The sequence below is a fragment of the Muntiacus reevesi genome, chromosome 4, assembly GCF_963930625.1.
Source record: "Muntiacus reevesi chromosome 4, mMunRee1.1, whole genome shotgun sequence".
Classification (NCBI taxonomy): Eukaryota; Metazoa; Chordata; class Mammalia; order Artiodactyla; family Cervidae; genus Muntiacus; species Muntiacus reevesi.
In genome coordinates, this window is record NC_089252.1 from 142,898,938 (window position 1) to 142,921,247 (window position 22,310).

At 41.9% G+C, this 22,310-nt stretch overlaps 1 protein-coding gene and 1 non-coding gene across 27 annotated transcripts; both read right to left on the reverse strand.

The window, feature by feature from the left end:
- Window positions 1-130: 130 nt before the first annotated feature.
- Window positions 131-21,494, reverse strand: PCBP2 (poly(rC) binding protein 2). 26 transcript variants are annotated; one of them, XM_065934306.1, is made up of 15 exons: window positions 21,343-21,490; window positions 18,897-19,039; window positions 18,322-18,345; window positions 18,201-18,233; window positions 17,563-17,679; window positions 15,412-15,543; window positions 14,315-14,443; window positions 13,208-13,294; window positions 11,303-11,395; window positions 10,159-10,200; window positions 8,856-8,928; window positions 8,324-8,362; window positions 7,341-7,393; window positions 6,428-6,597; window positions 131-570 (listed from the first exon to the last, which is right to left on the reverse strand). In XM_065934306.1, exons 2-15 carry the CDS (start codon window positions 18,963-18,965, stop codon window positions 534-536), a joined length of 1,098 nt encoding a protein of 365 aa, XP_065790378.1. In that variant the 5' UTR covers window positions 18,966-19,039; window positions 21,343-21,490; the 3' UTR covers window positions 131-533. The 26 variants fall into 26 exon arrangements, with proteins under 26 accessions (XP_065790378.1, XP_065790377.1, XP_065790380.1 ...); XM_065934305.1 differs by having other exon boundaries at window positions 7,341-7,396; XM_065934308.1 differs by having other exon boundaries at window positions 13,208-13,282; window positions 21,343-21,489.
- On the reverse strand, window positions 17,054-17,159 carry LOC136168058 (U6 spliceosomal RNA). Its single transcript, XR_010663219.1, has one exon. It is a non-coding gene; the product is annotated as a U6 spliceosomal RNA (small nuclear RNA).
- Window positions 21,495-22,310: the final 816 nt, after the last annotated feature.

Sequence of the window (22,310 nt, forward strand, 5' to 3'; positions counted from 1 at the left end):
GGTAAAACAGAAGAAAACATCTTCACTGGAATAAATGCTTATATTAAAAACCCAAGCAGGGTCCTTATCCTTTTGAGGGATAAAAAGTGCAAAAATAACAGCAAGACACCAGAATAAAACCCACATGAAATCACTGTGGCATCCAGTTTCTATTCACAAAGAAAAAGCTCCAGTCCATCTTTTAATTTTTTTGAAAAATTCCTGACATTACAGAACTAAACTGAAATGTATTAATATTCCACTCTTACATTTCCATGACAAACAAAAAAAAAAAATTCATGAGCCAAAAAAAAAAAAAAAAAAAACAGGGAGAAGCTTATAAAACTAAATATGGATCTCAGCATTAACAGCTGAACAGAGAAAGGAATTAAAACGCTTTAATTAAAAAATCACGAGTGGATGATAAAGTGTGTAGAAACTGAAAATTTACAAACTATTTAAAACCTGGAATCGCTGACTGTTCAGAAACTACACAGATGGATCATGGGTGGTGGTGAACAGCAGAAAGGGATTATGGATGAATCTGCATTGTTCTAGCTGCTCCCCATGCCACCCGTCTCCGAGGAAAGCCTGTAACACACACACAAAAAAAAACTCGAAGTTAGTTTCCTGAGTGCCCAGCAGTACCTCACCTCCACAACTTTCAGTCTGGTTGATAAGATGTGAAAGAGTACATAAATCTGTTTCTGTATAAAGGGAGACATTCATTTTAAGATTTCTTGGGTTAACCAGTACCATGGTCCTATGTAACACCCCTGCCAATCCAAGCTTCCTAGGGCAAATCACCTCAGAACCATAGTTCTCTCTCAAACTATGCTCTTCATAGTATCTCTGTGGTATACGTTAAGCATTCTCTCAAAAATACACAAAAGACTCCTCTTAGGGGGTCACAATACACAGAAACTTTACTGCCCAGCTTTATTTTGGCTTCTTCCAAACTGATAGAAACAGTTCTGGGTTTCTCTATCAATGTAAAGACTATTAAGAGATACTAGTGTTTTAAAAACTAAGTCATGTTAAAGAGGGAGCAAGTATAGTAAGTTTGGATTAAGAATTATACTCAACCTACAATTTTTAGGTCTAATTTTCAAGACTTGGAGTGGAAGTCAAAACCACATTCACCAACTCCCTAGCTTGGTCTAAGAGCCCCCCAATTTGTGGTCCTGTTAGGTCAAACTCTCCATTCAAATACATCTGGCAACAATGCCTGTTTCAAACAGATCATCTGAAGTCCTGGAATCCAGTTTGGAGTTTTGAAGGAAAGGTCTTTAGGTGTTCAGTGATCAGCCTGCTTCTCTGATATTAGGTAGCAAGACTTGGCTCCCATTTTGAACAGAGCTAAATGTCTAAGACCCAGTCTCAGTTTTACCTTTTTCTTTATTTGGGGTGGGGGGGGCGGGTGTGCGGGCAGCACATTTCAGGGCTTCCCTGGTGGCTCAGACAGTTTAAGGAATCTGCCTGCAATGCAGGAGACCAGGGTTCAATCCCTGGGTTGGGAAGACCCCCTGGAGGAAGGAATGGCAACCCACTCCAGTATTCTTACCTGGAGAATCCCCATGTACAGAGGAGCCTGACGGGCTACAGCCCACAGACACAACTGAGCTACTAAGCAGCTAATAAGCACAGCACACCCTCACCTTGGGGCATGTGGAACTTCTCCATGCCCCCTGCAAAGGAAGTGTGGAATCTGAACCAATGGACAACCAGGGAAGCCCCTCACTTTATAACTTTATTACATAAAGAATTTAAATGTAAAGGCATTCCTTCTCAAGAAAATATGAATACTTCCCCATCTGAATCTCTTCCAAAATAATGCAAATTGAAAAACTGGCCAAGGGGAAAGCCAGGAAACACAGAGGTCCTTCAATTACAAACTGCATATAGTTTCAAGTCAGAAATTATATTTTGACCTCAGTATAAAGGAGAACAGTTAGTTCTTAATAGGGGACAGATTCTTGCCAACCTCAAAATGGGATGATCTAGGGCAACATAAAAATCAGACCAATAATCAGACTTAAGTGGGAATTGAAGGTTCAGGAAAGGAGCTGCTGCAAACAGATCTAAGACTTAAAAAAAAATTAGTAAGTTCACACAAGAAGGTGGTGGCACTCTGACACAAAAAGAACTCAAAAAGAATTGTCCAGAATTTATACCCAGTGTGGGCAGGAATTGGGGGTGGCAGGTAAAGAGAACAAAGAGAAGGGAAAACCCAACTAAAATACATCAAGGACTCTAGACAAGAAAGACCACATGAGGGAGCTGTAGGCTGCTAAAAATTGAACACGAAAGACCTCTGTATGTGGTTTTAGTCAGCACTTTCAGGGGAAAAAAAACCTCTGACTTTCTTCCCAGCAATCCTTTTGGGAGTACTCATTAGGTAAAGAACTAGGTAAAAATTTAAAAAAAAAAAAAAGGTTTCTAGGAAGAGATGGTATCAGCAAGCTTTTAAAAAAGCTTACTTAAAGGAGCGCTGCACCACTTGATGAAGCATCATCTAACAACCAACAAAAGCCCTGTCTGGTCAATGAAGTTCACCCCAATAGTCCTTCATGCAGATTTGTTTACACTAATTCACAGCCCCAATCTAAGACTGAGGGGCAACAATACTGTAGTTAATATACTATAATATAATTAGGTCTTTTAAACAATGTAAACCAAAGGGGGATGTGGGAAAAGGTCACGGGAAAAAAATCTCCACACTGGTTCTCGTAAGCCCTAAGAGCACTGTACTTTCATTACCCTGACAATACACATTCAGGCTAAGTGGAGACTGTTAGAGGCCTTCCACCATTTTACTTAGGGCACCTCTACTCTTATGGAGAGAGAACTGTGATCTTGGGATATAAAAAAGAATAAGGCTTTGGAGAAATTAGAACAATCTTAAGTGGATCAATGAGTTAAAGTGGATCAATGAGTTAAAGTTCATCTTACAGGTTTCCTTCCAAATCTAGATCTTTAATTCTCTTAAGTATGACAGGATTGGAGACAGAAAGGTTGGAGGGTAAAAGGACCTGTTTGAGTAATCAGAGTTGATTTAGGATAAACAGGCAGGATCTTGCCAAATTTGAGGCAATGTCCCAGGTTGGTTGTTTGAGATTTAAGTAATACTAGTTCAGAGGAATGCAGACAGAAGCTGGTAAACTTTATTAGACTTTTCCCAACTTGCCTCCCCATTCTGGGTAAAGAAAAAACTTCTTTCCTTCACAGCAGTCAACTAAAGTTCTTACTGTGATAACTTTATTACAACTAGAAACACAAATCTGGCCAAGAAGGACAACTGATAACTTAACCATGAAATAATTAAAAGAAAAAAAAAGTTAACGGAGAAATTTTTATTCATTAACACAGAGCCTAACACATTGTTATATTGCAAGGCAGAATAAAGCTACAAAAAATAACAGAATGAGAAAGAAGAGCAAGAACTGTGGCTCTAGATAAAGAATTCAACAAGTCAGACTCTGAAACAGGCACTCAGCAGAAATGGCCTAAACCTAAACACAGTTTACCATAGCCCCTACCCCCACCCTGTCATCCCCCCAAAACAGTAAAAAGGAAACGGTCACAAGCTCACAATTGTTTGGTTCTCACCAATATTAACAAAGGGAAAAAAAAACAAGGAATACTTGAGGGGGTACCCCAAGATATAGGCCATCAGTAGGGAGAGAATCTCTGTTTCTCGCCTTTCAGTTTGTTAGTTACACATGGCACAGCAGAGGTGGTGGTGGTGGTAGCTGAAGCCCCGGTACCCTTAGCAGCAGACACAACATTTAGAGCCAGGAGAGGGATGGGTTTCATGCCAAGCAGACTGGAGACACAAGGGGCGGTCGGAAGAGGGTTGGGGAGGCTGGAGGGTGCGTCGGAGGTCCCCGCTGTGGCGAGCGAGGGGGTGGTGGTGGAGGAGGAAGAAGAAGAAGAAGGGGTGGAGGGTTGAGAGAGGTTGATGCTGAGGTGATCGGGGATCGTGACGGAGGCTGCCTGGGAGGAGGGTTTAGCGTTTTCTAAACTGTAACAGAGGAAAAAAAGGAACAAAAAAAAAAGGGTGGGTGGAAGGGAAGACCACAAAAGGGAAAAGTACAGGACAAAATCCGCTTCAGTTATCAGTAAGTGCCTCTGGTTGCCAATTAGGAAAACTTATATCAGCTTGTGACAAGCTTTTATTCTGTGTCCCACCCTCTAAAAATGTATACCTTGCCAAATTTCATTCCAATGCTATTGAGAACTTCTATGGTGAAGAAAAGGCTGACAGACTGAGAAAACACATCACACACTTTCATGTACCTGACACACTGACCCAACCCAAAGGCTTTCAAGTAGAAAATGAAAGAATGCTCATCACTTTCCAAACAAATGTTTCATCCACCAAGCACTTGTGAAGCTTAAATTGTTTTTTTCCCCTGTAATTAATATCAAAAATTTGTTTCCATTGCCAGTCAACCAACCAATATATCAGGATGAAAAGGGACAAGAGCCCAAAGTAGGTCACTCATTTCAAACTCTGTAGCATTTTTCAATGAAAAATGCTGAAAACAGAAGCATAGATAAGACTTATTTCTGGTGATGGGTGAGGAGAAAAGAAGCTTCTTTTGTTTAACTGACCATGCTTCTCACATAGACTTTACAAAACTAGAGAAGAGAAACTTCATGCACTGCTGAAAAACTCAGTTTAATCAAGTAAAAACATCACTTCTACTTCTAAGTAACAGTGATGACCTGTAGCTCCCAATGCCTGCATGGGTCTATGCCAGAACTGCAGGTATGTGCTGAAGTCTGTTGGACATTCTAAGGCACAAGACTAACTCTTCCAAAGCAGGGAGGCTCCTCAAGACTCCCATTTTGTCTACCTAAATCCAAGGACAGTTGCAATCCATAAAAGCTGCCAGAATCAGCAGAAATTCTAAAAGTCCATTACTAAAAACAGAGAAATCTTTCTTGCCTAGTATTCATAATAAAATCAGTTTGCTTTCTGTGTTCAAATTGGGCCAATGTGAGAAAATGAGTTAGCTGCGTGTATGCATAGTCCTTGCTTGGTAATAAATCAAGTTTTTAAAAAGTTGTGACCCAAATCCACAGCTTGGACAGTTTCATATAAAAAGGATGGTCCTGAAAAGAGTGACTAAATCAGGAAACGAAGACGGACCCAAGTTCTGCTTCCTTACGACTTAGCTATCAACCTAGTAGAGGGGTCAGGCAAGCAGTTACATGGAAACACTGACAACATTCAGTGCACATCTACTCAAGGAGAGGCTTCTAGCTTCTAAGAACGTAATTCTTGCCTCTTAACAATACAGCACCACAATCAGCAACAGGGAAACAAACCCTTGCAAACAGCAAGAAGATAGAAAGCAGATCTAGGTACAGAAATCTTTTCTACACAAAGACAAGAAAATACCTCAAGGCATGAAGAAATATGATAAAAGTTGGAACCACTACTGGGAAACTGATAATTCTTACGGGGATAAAAGACCATGGAATAAATACATGGTCAGCGTAAGCATGGCAAAAAATAGACCCCATACCATATTTATGAATTCCTTTCCCTGCACTAGATTTAGGAACCCATAGAATTTGTCTGTACAAGAGAGACCAACTAGTTGTGACAGAGATAAACAACTTAGGTAAAAGTCTACCTAAAAGGGATAACCAAGTCCCTTAGGGAATGGGCTGCTAATGCAGCTTTAAGATGTTAGTAAGCAATTAAGAACATGACTTGAGCACATGTGCTGAGAAAGCAAGAAATGCAAATGCCTTTGCAGGATGCCACTAACTGAAACAGTGCTGCTACAGCTGTGTGTTAACATTAGCTACCTTAGGATAAGAAAAGTAAAACCTCAGCAGGTCAATAAGGGATGAGATGAGATGGTGGGGGGTAAAGAAAATACTAAGCATTTCTAAAAATTTCCAATACCTGTACCCCTCCTTTCACACAAGCCCTAAACAATGGAACACAATGGCACAAAAGGATGTGTTCAGAATAAACGGTAATGACTGCTTCAAAGAAACTATCTTGCTGTCATTATCCTTATTTCAATTAAGGGTGCTTGGGAGCCTAAACCCAGTGAAGTATTGGTCTGTTTGACACCTACAGTGAGACCTACTTTTGATTTTAAGTCAGTATGGATGCTCCAGCCAGAGCAGTCCTACAAAGTGAAGACATGCTCCATACCTTCCACTTCCCAAACCATCAAAAAGTCAAATGCAAACAATCCACTTCCCTTCCCCCAATCCCATGCAAACTCATTACAATCTGGTTACTTTTTCCCCTATACTAAAGGATGAGAAGTAGAGCTAGATACTTTTTCTTTTGCAATCTCTACCGTTCCATTTCCATCCCCCAAAGAATCCCACACTTAATATTACAATGTAACTTTACCCAACACACACATTACTTGTGTTGGCATCAATAACACAAAAGATAGGGAACCCTTACCTGACATTGATTAGATATTGAGCCAGGCTAATGCTGGCAGCAGATCCAGTGATGGTAACCTGCCTATCAGTAGATCCTTCCACTGGGTTCGCAATTTTGATCTGCGCCCCAGACATCTGACGGATCTCATTGATTTTGGCGCCTTGACGCCCGATTATGCAGCCAATCAACTTAAGGAAGAAAAACAAGGCATACCAAATTAAGAGTTGCATGGCTAGGTCCCAGCATTCCATCCCACCCCTATACCTCAGGCCCATAAACATGGCATTCAACTCTGAACTGAGTGACTCCTAGAACCATTAGCTCATTTCTTCAGAGTACTAACTCCAAAGACAAAACAAAGCAGTGCAAAGATGATGATAAACCTAGTTTACCAGGGCTAGGGATAAATGTAAAAGTATATTCTGTTTTTGGCAATAAAGATGCCTTAACTCATTCTGCCATGATTATTACTTTATTATAGTGATAAGGATTCTGGCTAATTTCTAACACTTTTGCCTTGGAAAAAAGTAAACAATTGGTCAACATTTGCACTCTCCAATATTGTAGACACTAATAATGTGATTACTGAACACTGATGTGGCCAGTGAGATTGACAGACTGAGTTTATCATTTTATTATTCTCAATTCAAACAGCTACACGTGCTTAGTGCCTACCATGTTGGACAGCACAGATAACACCCAATGACCAGTCCATTAGGGATTAAATACTCAGATTCTACAAGAAGCAACAGCAAATGGGAATTTCTATTTGAGACAAAAAGTTTCCTTCTGGCTCAAGATAACTCACACAATATTTTCATCAATCTCCATCAGTTTTTATTTGAGATTTTACAGTTTTAAGAATTTTAGTGCCTGAACTCCTTTTCTTCCCCAAGGTGCTAAGAGGAGCACAACCTCTATTTTTACTTACATCGTTTGGAATGGTGAGTTCATGAGAAGTAGTCTGAGCAGATGCATCCAAACCTGCTAAAAGACAGAAGACAGCAAAGAAGTTCAAGGCACAGCATACAACTCCCATTGATTTGCACATTAACCTAACAGAAGGAAAATGAACTGGAAACCCAGCATTGGCTGTTGGGATTCATCTCTAACTTGGAAGCCTCCAAAGAGGAAAGAGGGGGAGAAGGGTGTAGAAATAATGCTGGAAAGGTTCCTCTGTACCAACAAGAGGCTGATTTCATGCCATTTCCTGCAAAGCCCAGCCTATTAGGGTTTAAGGGGGTGGAAGCAAGGGGCAAGGGGATGTGGTATCAATTCTCAGGACCAAAATCTAACCAAGTACTCCTGCACTTCTCCCCTTTTCTGGTTGGATTTCCTATTGTTGTATCCCAATTTTATCTCACCTGATGCTATCACCAGCGCCACTACCATGCCTGTTACTGGGTACCATGGACTTTTGGCACACATGCAGAGTTGCTTTAAATATACCTATACCAGATTAACCAATCCCAACACCCTTACCCTAACCTACATTTAAAGGTCAGTGAGAATGAAATGGCAGTAAGGTGTGGGAATTTCATTTCTCCAAACTACTTCCTGTCCTTTGCTTAATAATTTGTTCTGATTTTTGTTTTCCAAAGAAAAAGAAAAAAAAAAATCCTATCAGCAAACACCCATACCCATCTATATGACACCTGGACTAGACAAGGCCAGCTGGCTAACTTGTTAAGTCTAGTCCTGCTCTCAGCTGTGGCTGCTAAAACATTTTTAGAAGGGGGTAGGCCAGATCCATCAAGGGACCCTCAGGGGCACCAGGCCCACCCCCACTTTGCTCTCTCAGCTCCTTTTTGCCATGTGCATGTTCTGCTGGTATGTCATGGGCAGTGAAACAAGACTCCCACCAGTTTATTAATATAACAGTAGAATACTACAGATTTTTTTTTTAATCATTACCCCAATAGCCTTTCACCTCTGGAGAGCTGGATTCAATGCCTGTTAAGATACAAGTGAAAATGAGTTTGGTGGTCTCATCCTAACCCTATCGGACAAGTTATTCCTTATATAGAAAAGCCCAAAAAAACAAAACAAAACAAAACAAAAACACACTACACAAATGGATTGTTTCTACCCAGATCTATGAATAGCTGGTGGAGAGAAAGGGGGTGCCAATCAGATCAAAGGGGCAGCAATGAGGATGGGTTAGAAGAAATATCAGCCTACCCTTTGCCTGACAAGCATCCCCAAACCTCACCCCAAACCTTCCAAGGGCCTTTCTTTTTTTCTCTTTTAGAATAACTCACCCCAAATGAAAACCAAGTTAACAAACACATTACCTCCTTCGGTTTAGCCATAGAAAACAGGCAAGTTTAAGCCAGCAGGACGCTGGGTAACAAAGTTTGTTTTAAACAGTTGTCAAATGGAGACCTTGGGGCTGGCCTCTGTCTTGTACTACACCTTACAGAAATCAACACTGAGGTATCCATACCACTGAATCCGGTGTTGCCATGCGTCATGGGAAAATGAGACTGTTGCATTGCCAACTGGTGCAGCTTGGTCAACTGCAGAAGGAAACAGAAGAGGCTGACGTTAGAAGAGTAACACAGCCAAAGCTCAAGCACATTCAAATTGGAAAATGTAGAGTTCCGGATCCCCAAAGCTGGCTACTACTCAAACTATGACAGAGGCTAAGGAATGGGGCTGCTATCACAATCCTGGGGACAGGCACAAGAAGGTGAGGGTTAGAAATAGAAAGAATATCAGTACAAAGAGAATATATGCGTTTGGGGTGTGTGAGAAGCAGCAGCACCGCCTGATAACCACCCCCTTGTGGGCTACTTAATGAAGGTGTTTGCAGCCATTGCAACAGTTGCCCCAGGGACAAGCACAGACAGGCTAGGTAAACAAACTGTGCAGTGGTGCTAGGGACACACACCATGCAGGGTTCCGTCAGTACCGGGAGGGGGGAAGGAAATGAGGACAGGGAGACTGCGAGGAGGAGAGGTGAAGGTAAAACAAAGCTGGGTTTAGCAACCACGGCCCTATGACTTCTACAGCTATTTTTCTTCATCTATATAAACTGTCCTGGCTGTTGTAAAACCATCTCTCTTCAAGTCTACTTCTCCTCCAGGGGCCTACCACTAACCAAAAGCCAAACTCAACTTTTCAAATCTAAAGCTCAGCACCTGAAAAGGTTAGTAAGGGCAGAGGGTAAGTGCAGAAGGAAATGCCCTTAAAAGTCTAAATACCAGCACTTTTTAAATTGGAGTTTTTAGTGATAAAGAATTTCACTGAGCTGAATCCAAGTATTTCGCTTCCTAACCCTCCCTGTGTAAATAAGTCCCTTTCCCACCCCTCCAGATGCTTTTTACATTACCACCTCAGACTGAGGAGTACACAAAAACGAACCCATCCTCCCACCCCCCTCGCCCTCCCTCCATAGAAAGGACTTCATGCAGAAATGCACAGTCCACCGTGAATTTACACTGTGCCCTGAGATAACCAATGATGGTAAACAGTGGAACATTTCTCTTTCAGAGTAATCTGTAACACGGGAGAAAGTAGAATGTAATAATCTATTAGATCATAATTTCCAGGGATTAAATTTCAAAACAAGGTGCTACTTTTTCCTGATTAAAGATTATTTAAGGGCCAAAATAGAGTTCACCTTGTGAGGGAAACAATACTGCAAATGCCTGAGACCCAACTCACTTCTGCCTACATGGAGAAAGGAGTGAGACAATTTTGGATGGGAGAGGAAGCTTTTCAAAACAAGTGAAAACAAAACTTACATCTGGCTGTGGAATGGCATACTGTCCTTGAATGGTATAGGCCTACAAAAGGAGGAAAACAGTTCCTATTAACAACCAGTCATGGACAGCCACCCAGTGGGGGGTGGGGGGGTGGGGGGAGACAGATTTCAACTAGCCAGGAAGCCAGAGTTGAACTAGAGAATGGGGAAGCCAGGGGTTGAGGCAGTAGATGGTATCTCACAAATAACAGTCAGACCCGAGCTGGCCTTCTTTAAACCCTAAACATGATGGCTTATTCCAGGATGCCTATAAAGGGAGCCATGTTCCCTGCAATCAAAGACAAAATAACACATTTGTTTCTTAACAAAAATGTGGGAGGTAGGATTAAACAATGCCTCATGCCTGAGCCCCCTTCTTTCTCCCTTTGTACACGGCGGCCTAGGAGGAAAATGATCTTTTTTCCTCAACCACCCCAACCCTTCTACCAATCACGGTGACATGTTTTATATCTGCACAAACCTACACGGCATGTTAAAACACTTCCCTTTTCCTACCTTATTTTTCTCTACATCTGCCTAATGACCTCAAGTGCACTGGAAGCTAGTTGGGTCCCTAGCACTAGGGAGCTGACCATAGGAACACATATACAACAACAACAAAAGTCTATGTTCTAGGTCCTGCTTTCTCCCACCTCCCCTCCATAAAAGGCACTTACAGCTCCCACTATGCCCTCCTCCCCCCACACCATAACCTCCCAAAAAGGGAGCTGGGTCTTTAGGGCAATGGGGTGGGGGACAAGGAGAATCAGGAAGGGAAGAAAGGAGCAGCTGGTTAACAGGATGTGAAGCTTCTCACATCACAGTGGCCAGTATCCCCAAAAGTGTACCCAGGTGGGGGGTGGGAAGGTGAAAATGGGGTAGGAGGAACAGGAGACAGGGAAAAGGGGTCGAACAAAAAAAGAAAAAAAAAGGAAAAGAAAAAAAAAAAAAAAGAGAGTTGGTGTTACCATCTGGTGGGCTACGCAGCCTGTGTGAAATGAGGTGGGGGGGTCAGTCCAGGTCCCCGTGGACAGGTGGTGTCCACAGCACAAAAATCACCAGCGCCACTGGCCCCCCGCGTGTTGGCAGTCTCGGCTGAGGCGGAAGGATTGAGTGAGCCTTGGAGACTGAACATCCCCTCTCACCTCTAGAGGTGGTCCCTCCAGGTCAGGGTTGAGGCACATGGACGGGGTGGTGTGGGGAAAGCTCGCACTGTCGCTGCCTGTGCTGTACCTGTCCTGTGGATAAATAGAGGATTTCAGTCTCCAGGGCTGTCAATCCGGCACCTTGTCACCAGCATGAAATTCACACAAAAAAAGTTGTTTAATTTTTTCTTTTCCTTTAAAAAGGAGCTCACAACACAATTTGAAACGAGCTGTAATCAGTGAATTTAAAAAAAAAAGTTACCTATAGTGGCAGATTTCACACTGCACAATTGGACTATTTTCAGTAAGAATGAAGGAGTGGGGCAACAGAGCTGATGCCAGCTCCTGGTCAATGTGGGATTAAACTGAACCCCTATAGAGCCCACTTTGTCACAAAGGAACAAAAGACACAGGTTCACCTGTGGACAATGCATAAACTGCTCCATTTAAAAAGGCCCATGGGAATAATCCAAGACAGGGCCACTCATGGAAGAAGAAGCTGCAAGCTTTTAGAGTGGTCAACTGAATAAAGGGGAGGGAGGGAAGGAAAGCAAAGAGGTAAGAAGGGGGAAGTGGGAAGGGGAGGGAAGGAAAAGGAAATGAAGGCAGAATTGTAAACAGAGAGGACTGCTGCTGTGCAGTATGGACTCTAGATAATCCCAAGGGACCTGGAAGAATCCAGAAAAGTAGGAACTTGTAGTTCCAGGGGAGACGGGAAAACACCTAAAGCTAAACCTCCCTGCTACTCTAACTCTGGGCCTTTGTTTATCCACCTAACTACCCAGACTCACAAAGCCCCCTTGGACCAAACCAGTTTGTACAATGCTAGTATTAAAAGGTACAAAACTGTAATATGATTAACTTCCTATGAAACTTCCAGAATTACAAGACAAACTAAGTTCCTCAAAACTTCAGTTTTTTGACAATTCAATAGAATGGGAATGAGATGGACTGTAAGAGCATCCCCAGTTTACATATAAGATGAAATTAGGTGACTTATCTGCACTTGTTAACAGGTCAGCCCCATGTAGGAAAAGGCACGCTTGTACTTGTTTAGGCAGCTACCAAAATGAAGGTCACTATTTCATCCTGAATCCCCATATTTTAAAACGACCTACCTATGCCTCAAACACTAACCAAAAAGCATAGAACTAACATGGTGCTAATCAGTGCCTTTTGTCAAAGAACTCTATAACTTCAGAATAAACCATGTACCAAGGATCCAGAGTTTAGGTGGATGAAGGAGAGAGGCCAAGGAGTGCTTTGGTGTTCTTACTCTAACACCAAAGGTCACAGCCCAACATGCTCTCCCCCACTTAAGACACTAAACCCTTACCCCAGCTGATTTCAGTTGTGCCATGTGGGTTCAAACCAGTGTTTGAGGTTAAGAGCCCAGGGACAACACACTGGAATTTGGGAGTGAAGGGGTAGGAGTAGGGGAGGTGAGGTGGGGAAAAGGGGAAGTTTGTAGGACACTCAATTTCAGGAGCCCCCAATTTGAGACCACCATCCAAGAACATATTTCAGAGGTCCAACTCCTTACTATGTTTTATTTAGACCTCTAAAGAACACTCCACACATGGAAAAACACGGATGGGGTGGGGATAGGGACAGCAGTGACATCAAAGCAATTTTATCTTTTCTTCTAACCCAACCCATCTTAAATTACTAAGTAGATTACCTCTTCCGAGTGCCTACAAAACTCCCAATGCCTGCTAATAATTAAATAAGGTGGCATTCATAGCTTTCTTCAGGACAAAAAGTAAATAAAACTGAAAGCAGGTCAAACTATGGCCAGAGCACAGGTTTCAGCAAGCATGCAGAGTGGCCTGGTGTGCTGCTGGCAAAGTTGACATTTCAAATACAATCTTGTTCACCTTAGCCCACCAATGAAAAATTTCTTACCTGACCACCTGCAAAGATGACCGGAGAACTGGACGGCTTGGGCCGGTACGGGATGGTCACGCCCTTCGGGGGGGACTGGGAGAGAGTCAGAGGGGAAAAAAACAAAAAGAGATAAGGTTTCAAAGCTGCTTCAGCTGTGTGGCTTAAGCTCACACAGGTCAGTTAAATTAAAAACTTTATTATTACCACCCCCTCACCTACCAACCTTGTCTCTGGCTAGATCTAATCTCAAATCAGCACTTATTTGCCTTTAAAGCAGTAAGATGGTCCGTGAACTACACAGTTCACACTAATTCTCATCAAAGCAGATTCCCCTGTAATAATTTAGGCACTATTTTCATGTGTTCAAATTGTTCTAATTAACACGAAAAACCAAAACTTCTAGATGTACACATGTACCTTTGAGTTGGTAATTACATTTTGGCCTGACTAGGAAATAAAATCAAATAGGAAATAAAGCTTCCAAATTTTGAATCTAGGGTAATTCAGAACTTTCCATCAATTGCTCAATGATTCAATCAATAGTATCCTAAACTCTACTTAAAAATTCTACTTTCCTTTCTCACCAATATGGGACCAATTCCCTATGACAATACTAGGAAGGTTTAATTCTCCTTAATTTTATTATTTTTATTAATTGAATAGCATCCACCAGGACCTCGTAAGTCATTCAGAAACCCTATTATGGATATTTTTTGTTATTATTGATCATTTTGAATAATCCTGCCTTATAACGCAGAAATTAATTTAAATGTATCAAAGGTGCATGTAGCCAAAATAAGGTAACCTGAAATGCAATTTAACTTAGCTTCTCAAGACCCCAGATGTATCTTTTGTCCTCTAATTCCAAGTAGTAAATCTTCCCCCTACCAATCCTGATAAAATTGCTATAAACCAAATGATCACTGTTGCTTAAGTTTCTATTTTTGCTTGGACTATAAGAAAAGTCAAAGCTGGGAGAAGGAAAGGATGAACTCAGGGCACCTCTTCCCCACCCCCATGTGAGGCTTCTGACAGCCTCACCTAATTCTAGTCTGACTAAATATAGAGCAGTCTGTCTCCCTAAATCACCCTCCCCCCATTCTCAGCATGAGCCTGAGGGCTTACCTCCAACATAACCACGCAGATCTGTTTCACACACTCAATGATGGATTGCGGAATGCCAGCAATAGTGATGGCCCGCTCAGTTGAGTTGGGGAGCATATCCCCTGCCACTTGGACCTGAGCCCCTGTACTCTTTGGAGTAAAAAGAAATTTTAAAAATCAGAGAAACAGATCATTCATACTATTTACATCTCCCTGCAGAAATTTTAGAGTCTAACCCAGTAAACATTTATCCCATCTCCTACCTGAGCCTTTTTATCCTCCTTTCCCTCTCTTCCCTTAATACAGATAAAGATTGTTTAATCACAGTTATAAATAAATTAGCCTCTGAAAGCTGAGAATAAGCCTGAATAACAGCCTAAATTTAACCTGCTCTTAAGAAAAAGGTCCTTCTAGACAGTTTCCTCTCATTTAATGATAACTTTATGGGTCATCAAACAAAACATTCATAAATATCACCCACCTTTTATTCAGCAAATGTTTATATTAAGCCCATTCTATGTGCCAAGCACCATCCCAGGTACTTGGAATATATCAATGAGCAAAATAAAAATCCCTGCTCACATAGTATGTATAATAGCCTCCCAGATAAGTCCAAACCAAATAGGAGCCATTCAAATTTCATCCCAACATCCAATTCAGTTACTCCCAGATATAATAAAAGCTTCCATAATTCACCATTAACTTTCATAATTTTGAAGGGAGAATTACATCCCAATATACCTTCATTTCCTCCATGCTATTTAAGAATTTGGCCAAGAAAAACACTTGATACTATTATATATCAAATTATTAAGTTCTTAAGACATAAAAAAGGATTATGTAGCCTCATGGAAAAGTCACCAACAGGTCACATGCAATAGCTGGAAATTCTGGTTAACTTTTCTGATTATTGAAATATATGAAATGTAAGAAAAATATGCCTATCAACCAAATTATAGACTTCTAGGACTATTACTTTAATAAAAATCATCTCAATAAATGCTAATTTTTCCTAGATAATAAAAGTTAATAAAAATTTAAAAAATAAAATAGAGGAACCACATTTAGAATAATTTACACTAACAACTTACACTAAGAAAGAGCACAAATTAACCAACCTCTCGTATTTCCTTGATCTTGCAACCACCTTTCCCAATGAGAGAGCCACACTGACTAGCAGGGACCACCAGCCTCAGGGTGACTGGGGGTCTACTGGCAGCTGTGCTATTGGTCATAGAGCTGCTGATGTCCTACAAAAAGAAAATTTGTCAAAAACACCACAAGAATATACAAGTTTAAACAGATCCCTGGCAACTTCTAACTGCCATAAAAGAACCTTATAAGGGACATATTATGTCATGATTTCCACCAACATTGAAACATTGCCCCTGCCCCAAACCTTACTAAAAAGATTAAATGGTCTACAAATATCCTCAGATTTAGCCTTAAATATATGCTCCTTAAAAAAAAAAAAAAAAAAAAAAAAAAAAATATATGCTCCTTCATGCCAGCAGCAGTGATCTTAGTAGACAGAAAACTTATTTTGTTAAGTAAAATAGGAAGTTTTCTGAGCAAAATAAAATACTGGTGAAGTCAAAATTAAACATTAAGAGAAAGATGAGACAATGCAACCGAAATTCAAGTGACCAATTTTGTCCCCTTAAACTACATAAAGATTAAAAAATAGTGTACTTTTATTTATTCTTGTTTTCTTGGTATAAAATTGAAGCTCAGTACTTACCCCAATCACATCTGAAAAGTTCGTACATTTTAAACTAAGACTGTACTGGCTTCAAAGCCCATAGTCTCTATGTTGCATCTTGTCTATATTTTAGTATAAGCGCTGCCGGAGTGAGCACTGCATCTTGTCTATAGTTAAAATTTAGCCCTCTGAGAATTTAGCCTAATCTCTATGTATAGAGTATGTATGTATTTAGATAGACCTGGGAGTTCCTCAGACATAAGTCCCTTAAGTCAAGACCATGTTTCTTATTTGTTAAAGTATGAATAGATTTTCTGAATTTTTTTAAAGCTACAAGCTCTGGATTAGCAAGGTCTTACAGGTCAAAAAGATAACATTTCTGATCTTGGCAAGCATAAGATTTCAGGCACCATTAAGGCATTAGCAGCAGCCCAGAAGCTCTCTTCTGCCTGCAGTATCAATTGCATTATTAGCAGCATTACTATAGAAGCGAGGAGGCTGAAAACTGGATGGACCGAGAGCAATGATTGTTCAGCACTGTAAGGTTGAGAAAGTTTAATAAAAAAAATACCTGTTACTGATATTTTGCTTCTGATAACCTATAAAATGTATTCCCTCCCCTCCAAGTATAACTCTGACAGTTATCAGGCTTTTTAAAAAATGTGTAACTGCCTACCTGTATTTATGGAGATTACTAGTGTTTAGCAGGGCTAACAAAACCATGTTAATTTAGTTCACTCAACTAAGAATCAGGGGACATAATTATGAACACAATGGTGGCGTAACTTCAAATTGTTGGTTAAGAAGTAAAAGATGCCGTTTTTTCACATTTTTTAGAGTCCCTAATAACAAACTCTTTGGGTTTGTTTTTTTTTTTAATTCAAGCACAGTCAATGTACACTCTAGTTTCAGGTGTACACATACTGTTTTGACATTTAAATTCATTACAAAATGATCACAGTAAGTCTAGTTAGTAACTGTTTGTTACCATACAAAGTTACTACAGTATTACTGACTATTCCCTATACTGTATTTAAACCCCAATGACCCATAATTGGGAAAATATGGAATGCTTCACCAATTTGTGTATCATCTTGCACAGGGGCCACATCAATCTCTTCTGTATCATTCCAATTGTAGCATATGTGCTGCCAAAGTGAGCACTCTAATTATAGCTGGAAGTTAGGCGTGCTGACCCCCCATCCCAGTCAAAAGTCCAAGTATAACTTATCCATAGTTCCACATTCACCGATTCAACCAATCGCTGACTGTATAGTTCCACAGTACATATTGTATACTACTGTAGTACACATTTATTGAAACAATCCACAAGCAGACCAGCATAGATCAAACTCATGTTCTTCTATGGTCAACGGTATTTTTCTAAACAATTGAAGTGACTTTTTAATTATAAATGGCCCAATTTTGGGGATGCTGAATGGAAGCAAAGAACCCATTTACAGAGCCTTATGATCTAGTCTGTTCTTCAATTTTAAAACCTCTTGGAAATCACTAAGCTATCAAGAAGCAATAAAAAATAACGAACGAGGGGCAGGGAACAACAAACCTCTTCCAGTTTGTCAATGATCATAGCAAAGGCTTTGAAGATGGCATTAGTGGGTCCAGCCAAAGTGATAATCCTTTCAGGACAATTCCCTTCTGAGATGTTTATACGTGCACCACTCTGGATAGGAAACAGAGCCAAAAGGTTAACAGACAAAAAGATCTAAGCACAGACACACACAAATATATAAATAATCCCTCTTAAACAAGATGGGCAAGAAGCTGCCTATGTACATGATCCTGATGTAAGGCACCATCGACATCATTTTAAATACAGCTCCATATTTGTCCTCCAACAAACTACAGAAGCTGCTTTAAGTCTTGAATGCAGACTTCCTAAAACTACATTTCCCAGCCAGAAAAATACCAGCTTCTCCTATTAAGATCTTCCCTTTTCTGAGACACATCCCTGGTGGTTTAGTGGTTAAGACTCCATGCTTCCACTGCAGGGGCATGACTGCCCAGGTTGGGGAACTAAGATCCCACATGCCCACAGTGTGGCCAAAAAATTTAAAAAAAAAAAAGAGAAAAAGAAAACCTTCCCCCTTCCAATCTCTCATTAAACAGCAACTTTGCTTTTGTTTTAGAAGTTTCTAACTTCCCAAGTTAACAGTCCCTGTTCCTCCATCCCCAATAACTCACCTCCTCTCGCATCTTCTTAACTGATTCTCCTTTCTGAAAGGGGAAAAGTCACAAATGAGTTCCAATTATTATTTAAACCCAGGCTGACTAAATAGTAATTAGAGTTGAACTGATGTCTTACCTTTCCGATGATACTGCCAACTTCCTACAATGGAGAATACTAGTGTCAAATACAAGGAAACTTGGAAGCATTGGTTATCACAAAAAGTAATTTTTAACAATCCAAAGCAGTGGAAAAACTAGGATTCATTGGGAAGGGGAATGGAAAGGTTTATTATTTTCTTTGCTCAAAACATAAGGGAAGCTTTCAAAGATCTGTGAATAGTGGAGTAATAAAGTGCCGTCTTTAATATGAATCATTTTTTAAAATATCAAATCCCAGTTCATCTTAAAGTTACCCAAAATTGTTTGGGCAGTGGAATCTACCTATCACAAGCTATAGCAACATCCATGAGAAAAATCTTATCATCCAGATAGTTTTGGCTCTAGCCTTTGGTTAAGCCTTTCGTGCTCAGTGGAGCTTCCTAGTCAAGTCTGTCCATTTTCCCACTACACTCTCATCTAGTCCACCAGAGAAGGAGGGCTAAAGCCAGACTTCCCACAGAGCTAATCTGATGAGCTCCAAGATCCATGTCCTCTCTTCCTGGCCCCTCCTCTAGGAGTTACTATGACCCAATTTCCCAAGCTGTTGCATACCTTTCCATGCATAAGTAGCCGGATGGTGAGAGTGACATTTAATCCACCTTCAATCACACCGGTGTCCATGTCGAGCAGTGTTCTGAGGAGCTGGACTTTGAGTGGTCAAGTCTTTGGTCACTGGTGGGGGTGAAAGCCAAAAACTGAAATGCAAACATAACCAAAATCAGAGTAGGAAAACAATAGAAATAGTTCCCAATGTTACTTTAATCATTATCAATGTTTTCTAGCTGACTCTTCCTTAAATGACAGTGTATCAGTTGGCAGGCTTGTATACATCCAGCACAACTGCATTAACAGCTCAGATTCTGTTACAAAGTATATAAAGCAACTTTCCAGTCTACTCTCATTAATGATAGGGTTTTCGCTGACTCTCAGGATGTGAAAGATTTCTTCAATTGGCAATGGTTCTAAGGGAACTGCTGAACGTGCACCAGTTGTCCTTCAGCAGAGTAAGCTTCAAAAGTATAGAGAAACACCTGGAAATCATGAGGGCAAACCTCAAGCTAACTATACACTGAGGGCTACGACTTTTGCTTCCCTGTTATGAAGCCATTTAGGTTGAAAGCTACAAAGGACACGTAAATGTTTTTATTGGCAGCAATTTCTAGGTAAAAAAATTAAGATGTATCTTCACCTTAAAATTCTGAATGCGAATACGTCACAAATAATTTTTAAAAGATTTAAATCAACAACCTCACTGAAAAAGGCATTATCTGAAATGTCTTCTATGCAGGCTGGGTTCCATATTCCCCTTTGGGAAATGACTCAATACATTAAGTGCAGCCTGAGTCCTGTTTTCCCAACCAAACTTGATAGTCACTCAAGATCTGAATATTTTCCTTGTTTCCGCATTAACCTGTTACCACTCAAGTCTTTATTCAAATTAATCCTAAATTTTCTTCCAAAGGAAACAATCAAAATGATAGCTGGTATCGCTAAAAATTTATTGTGTGGTTGTTTTAAGCAACAGCAGTAATAAGACTTTCCTACAGAGGCCCTTTCCCCACCTAAGCACTAAAACAATGCTACCAACATTTCTGCTTTAACTGATAAACAATGTTTTTGAATATACTTCAGCCTACAATGCTTCCTTAGAATCTAACAGTGTTAGTTTTGAAAAGGACCTCCCCGAAGTGGTGAAATTTCTCCAGTGACATTTTTAGTATCCACCTCTTCAAAACAACATCAATGATCTCTCTCCTACAGCCGGTCTTCCTCCTTCACAAAACCAGCCACCTTTTTAACTTTGTTCTAACACAAAGCCATATCCTTAACATCCGAAAAGTGTTAAGGGGCTGTCAGACATGTATATGTCCTGTATATGGCAAGCTGCCCCATGGCTACCTCAAGTGTGTGATTACTTAAAAGGAAGGGCTCTGCATCCCCAAACCACCTCGTTCCCCCATTTTCAGAATATAATTGCTGAAAAAAAATCCCAGAATTCAACACTTTCCACTCAAGGAAAAACAACTGTACTGGGGGTAGGAAGATAATGGGAGTTGGGTCTTTAAGGACGACTTTAATAAGAAATGGAAAAAATCTGGCAGTGTAATTCCTTATCCTCACTCACAGAGTAAGCAGCACTTTACAAATACCATGACAAAAGCAAATTCGAAAGGGCAAGAAAATTGGAAACCTATTTAAAGCCATTTAGGTACGGCACAAAGGTGCATTTCCAACCCCAAACCCAAGAAATCCGTCATGTTTCTCTCCTGACTAGGAGAATGTAAGTGTACCCAATCCCAGGAATCCAGCTGTTAATCCTGCATCCATTACCCCTTCTCCTATAAATAGCTCGGTCTGGGTCTATAGCGGCAGGCATTTTGTAATTTCAAAATTCGTTACCCCGAGAAAACGTCCTGAATAACTCGGTAACTGGGAGCCCGTCTACCCTTTCTTTAACTCCACAGCCCCCCTCCCCTTGGCCATCCAAGCATTTTCCACTCAAAAAATGTACCCCCCCATCCCTCCACTAGAAAAGCAGAGGAAAAAATAAACGGTTCGGTCGGGGGGGGGCGCTGCGATCCAGGGGGAGGGGCCAGACTAGTAGCGCCTCCTCGTGTGGCTGCGCCAGCGCCTGACCCCCGCGGGGAGCCGCGCTCACCCGCCCGGCCAGCAAGCCGGCCATCGCCTCCCCCACCCCCCTCAACCAACAAATCCTCCGCCGCCCCCCCCCTACCGCGCGCGCGCCCTCCTTGACTCCTGCGCAGCCGCCACCGGGAAAAGGCGGGGGGAAGGGGGAAAGGCCTTGCGCGAGGCCTACTAGGCCTCGTCGGAGCCAGGGCCTCGCGTGAATGGCCGGCCAAGCAGAGTGAGGGAGCAGGCGCACACGCGGGAGTACGCGAGGCCGGGGCTCGTGACGAGGACCGGAGCCCTCTAAGAAAGATGGCAAGAGTAGAAATAGAGCCACAGCCGCGGGCGGAGGGAAAATTTTGAAGCTTACCTGCAGGCGCGAGGCGACTGAGGGGAAAAGGGGAGCGGGCGGGAAGGGGAAGGGCGGGAGGCCGGGGGCGGAACAATAGGGGCGGGCGGGAAGGCGAGGGGGGCCCCGCGGGCGGGCGGAGGAGGAAGGGGGGGGTGGAGGAGGAGGAGGAGGAAGGGGGAAAGAGACCCCGGGGCGGGTGGAGGGCGGCGGAGGGCGGGCGGGCGGGCGGAGGGCGGGCGGGCGGGAGAGGGCGCAGGCTGCGGCTGCTCCGGCTGCTGCCTCTGCTGGTCTGGGAGGGGGACGGGGCGGAGCGGCCCGCTTTCAACCCCGCGCACCCTCCGACCCCGGAAGCGCTAACCGCCCTGGGGGCCGGCGAGGCGACTGCGTCGTCCAAACCTTCCCCTCGCAATGCAGACGGCCTCCCAACAGCCTAGAGCGGCTCCGTGGACAGCGTTGGCACCAGCGAGAGAACAACCGGTAGCAAATGGAGAAGAGCATGATAGAGCGGCAGCTTAGGGGCAGGGAGGAAACTAGTGGCCCCTAGCGGGCTGGTTAGAAAGCCCAGACGTTTAAGTGCGGAGAGAGTTGGCAATCGCCATGGATAAACCAGACAGAAAAATGGGATGTGTGAGGAGAGAATACTGGGACAAACCCCTATTCTATAGTAATACAAATAGGAAAAAAAGGTAATTTGTCACCTTGGAGGTCACTTTTACACCAACTCCTTACTCTGAAAATTGGTAATTAAAATGAAAGAAGCACCTTTTCATCTAGGAAGAACTGTAGTTCATCTTTAGTCAATAAGGGAAAACTTTTTTCCAAGAATTCCATATAAGGAATGTAGAGAAGATTAAAAATTACAAAATCATTCATTCTCCAACCCAAAATGAAATAATTGACTTAAGCAAGTGTCATCAATCATCAAAACTTTAAGGGAAAATTTGTTACGGAAAAGGATACTAACCTGGTGACAAATATCACCACAT

Excerpts from the sequence above, each read along its gene's own strand:
- PCBP2 (XM_065934288.1), bottom strand. The coding sequence starts at position 18,965 with ATGGACACCGGTGTGATTGAAGGTGGATTAAATGTCACTCTCACCATC. Across the intron at positions 18,234-18,321 it reads TTGGCAGTATCATCGGAAAG|AAAGGAGAATCAGTTAAGAA; the intron begins GTAAGACATCAG and ends TTCCCCTTTCAG. Across the intron at positions 15,544-17,562 it reads TCATTGACAAACTGGAAGAG|GACATCAGCAGCTCTATGAC; the intron begins GTTTGTTGTTCC and ends TTCTTTTTGTAG.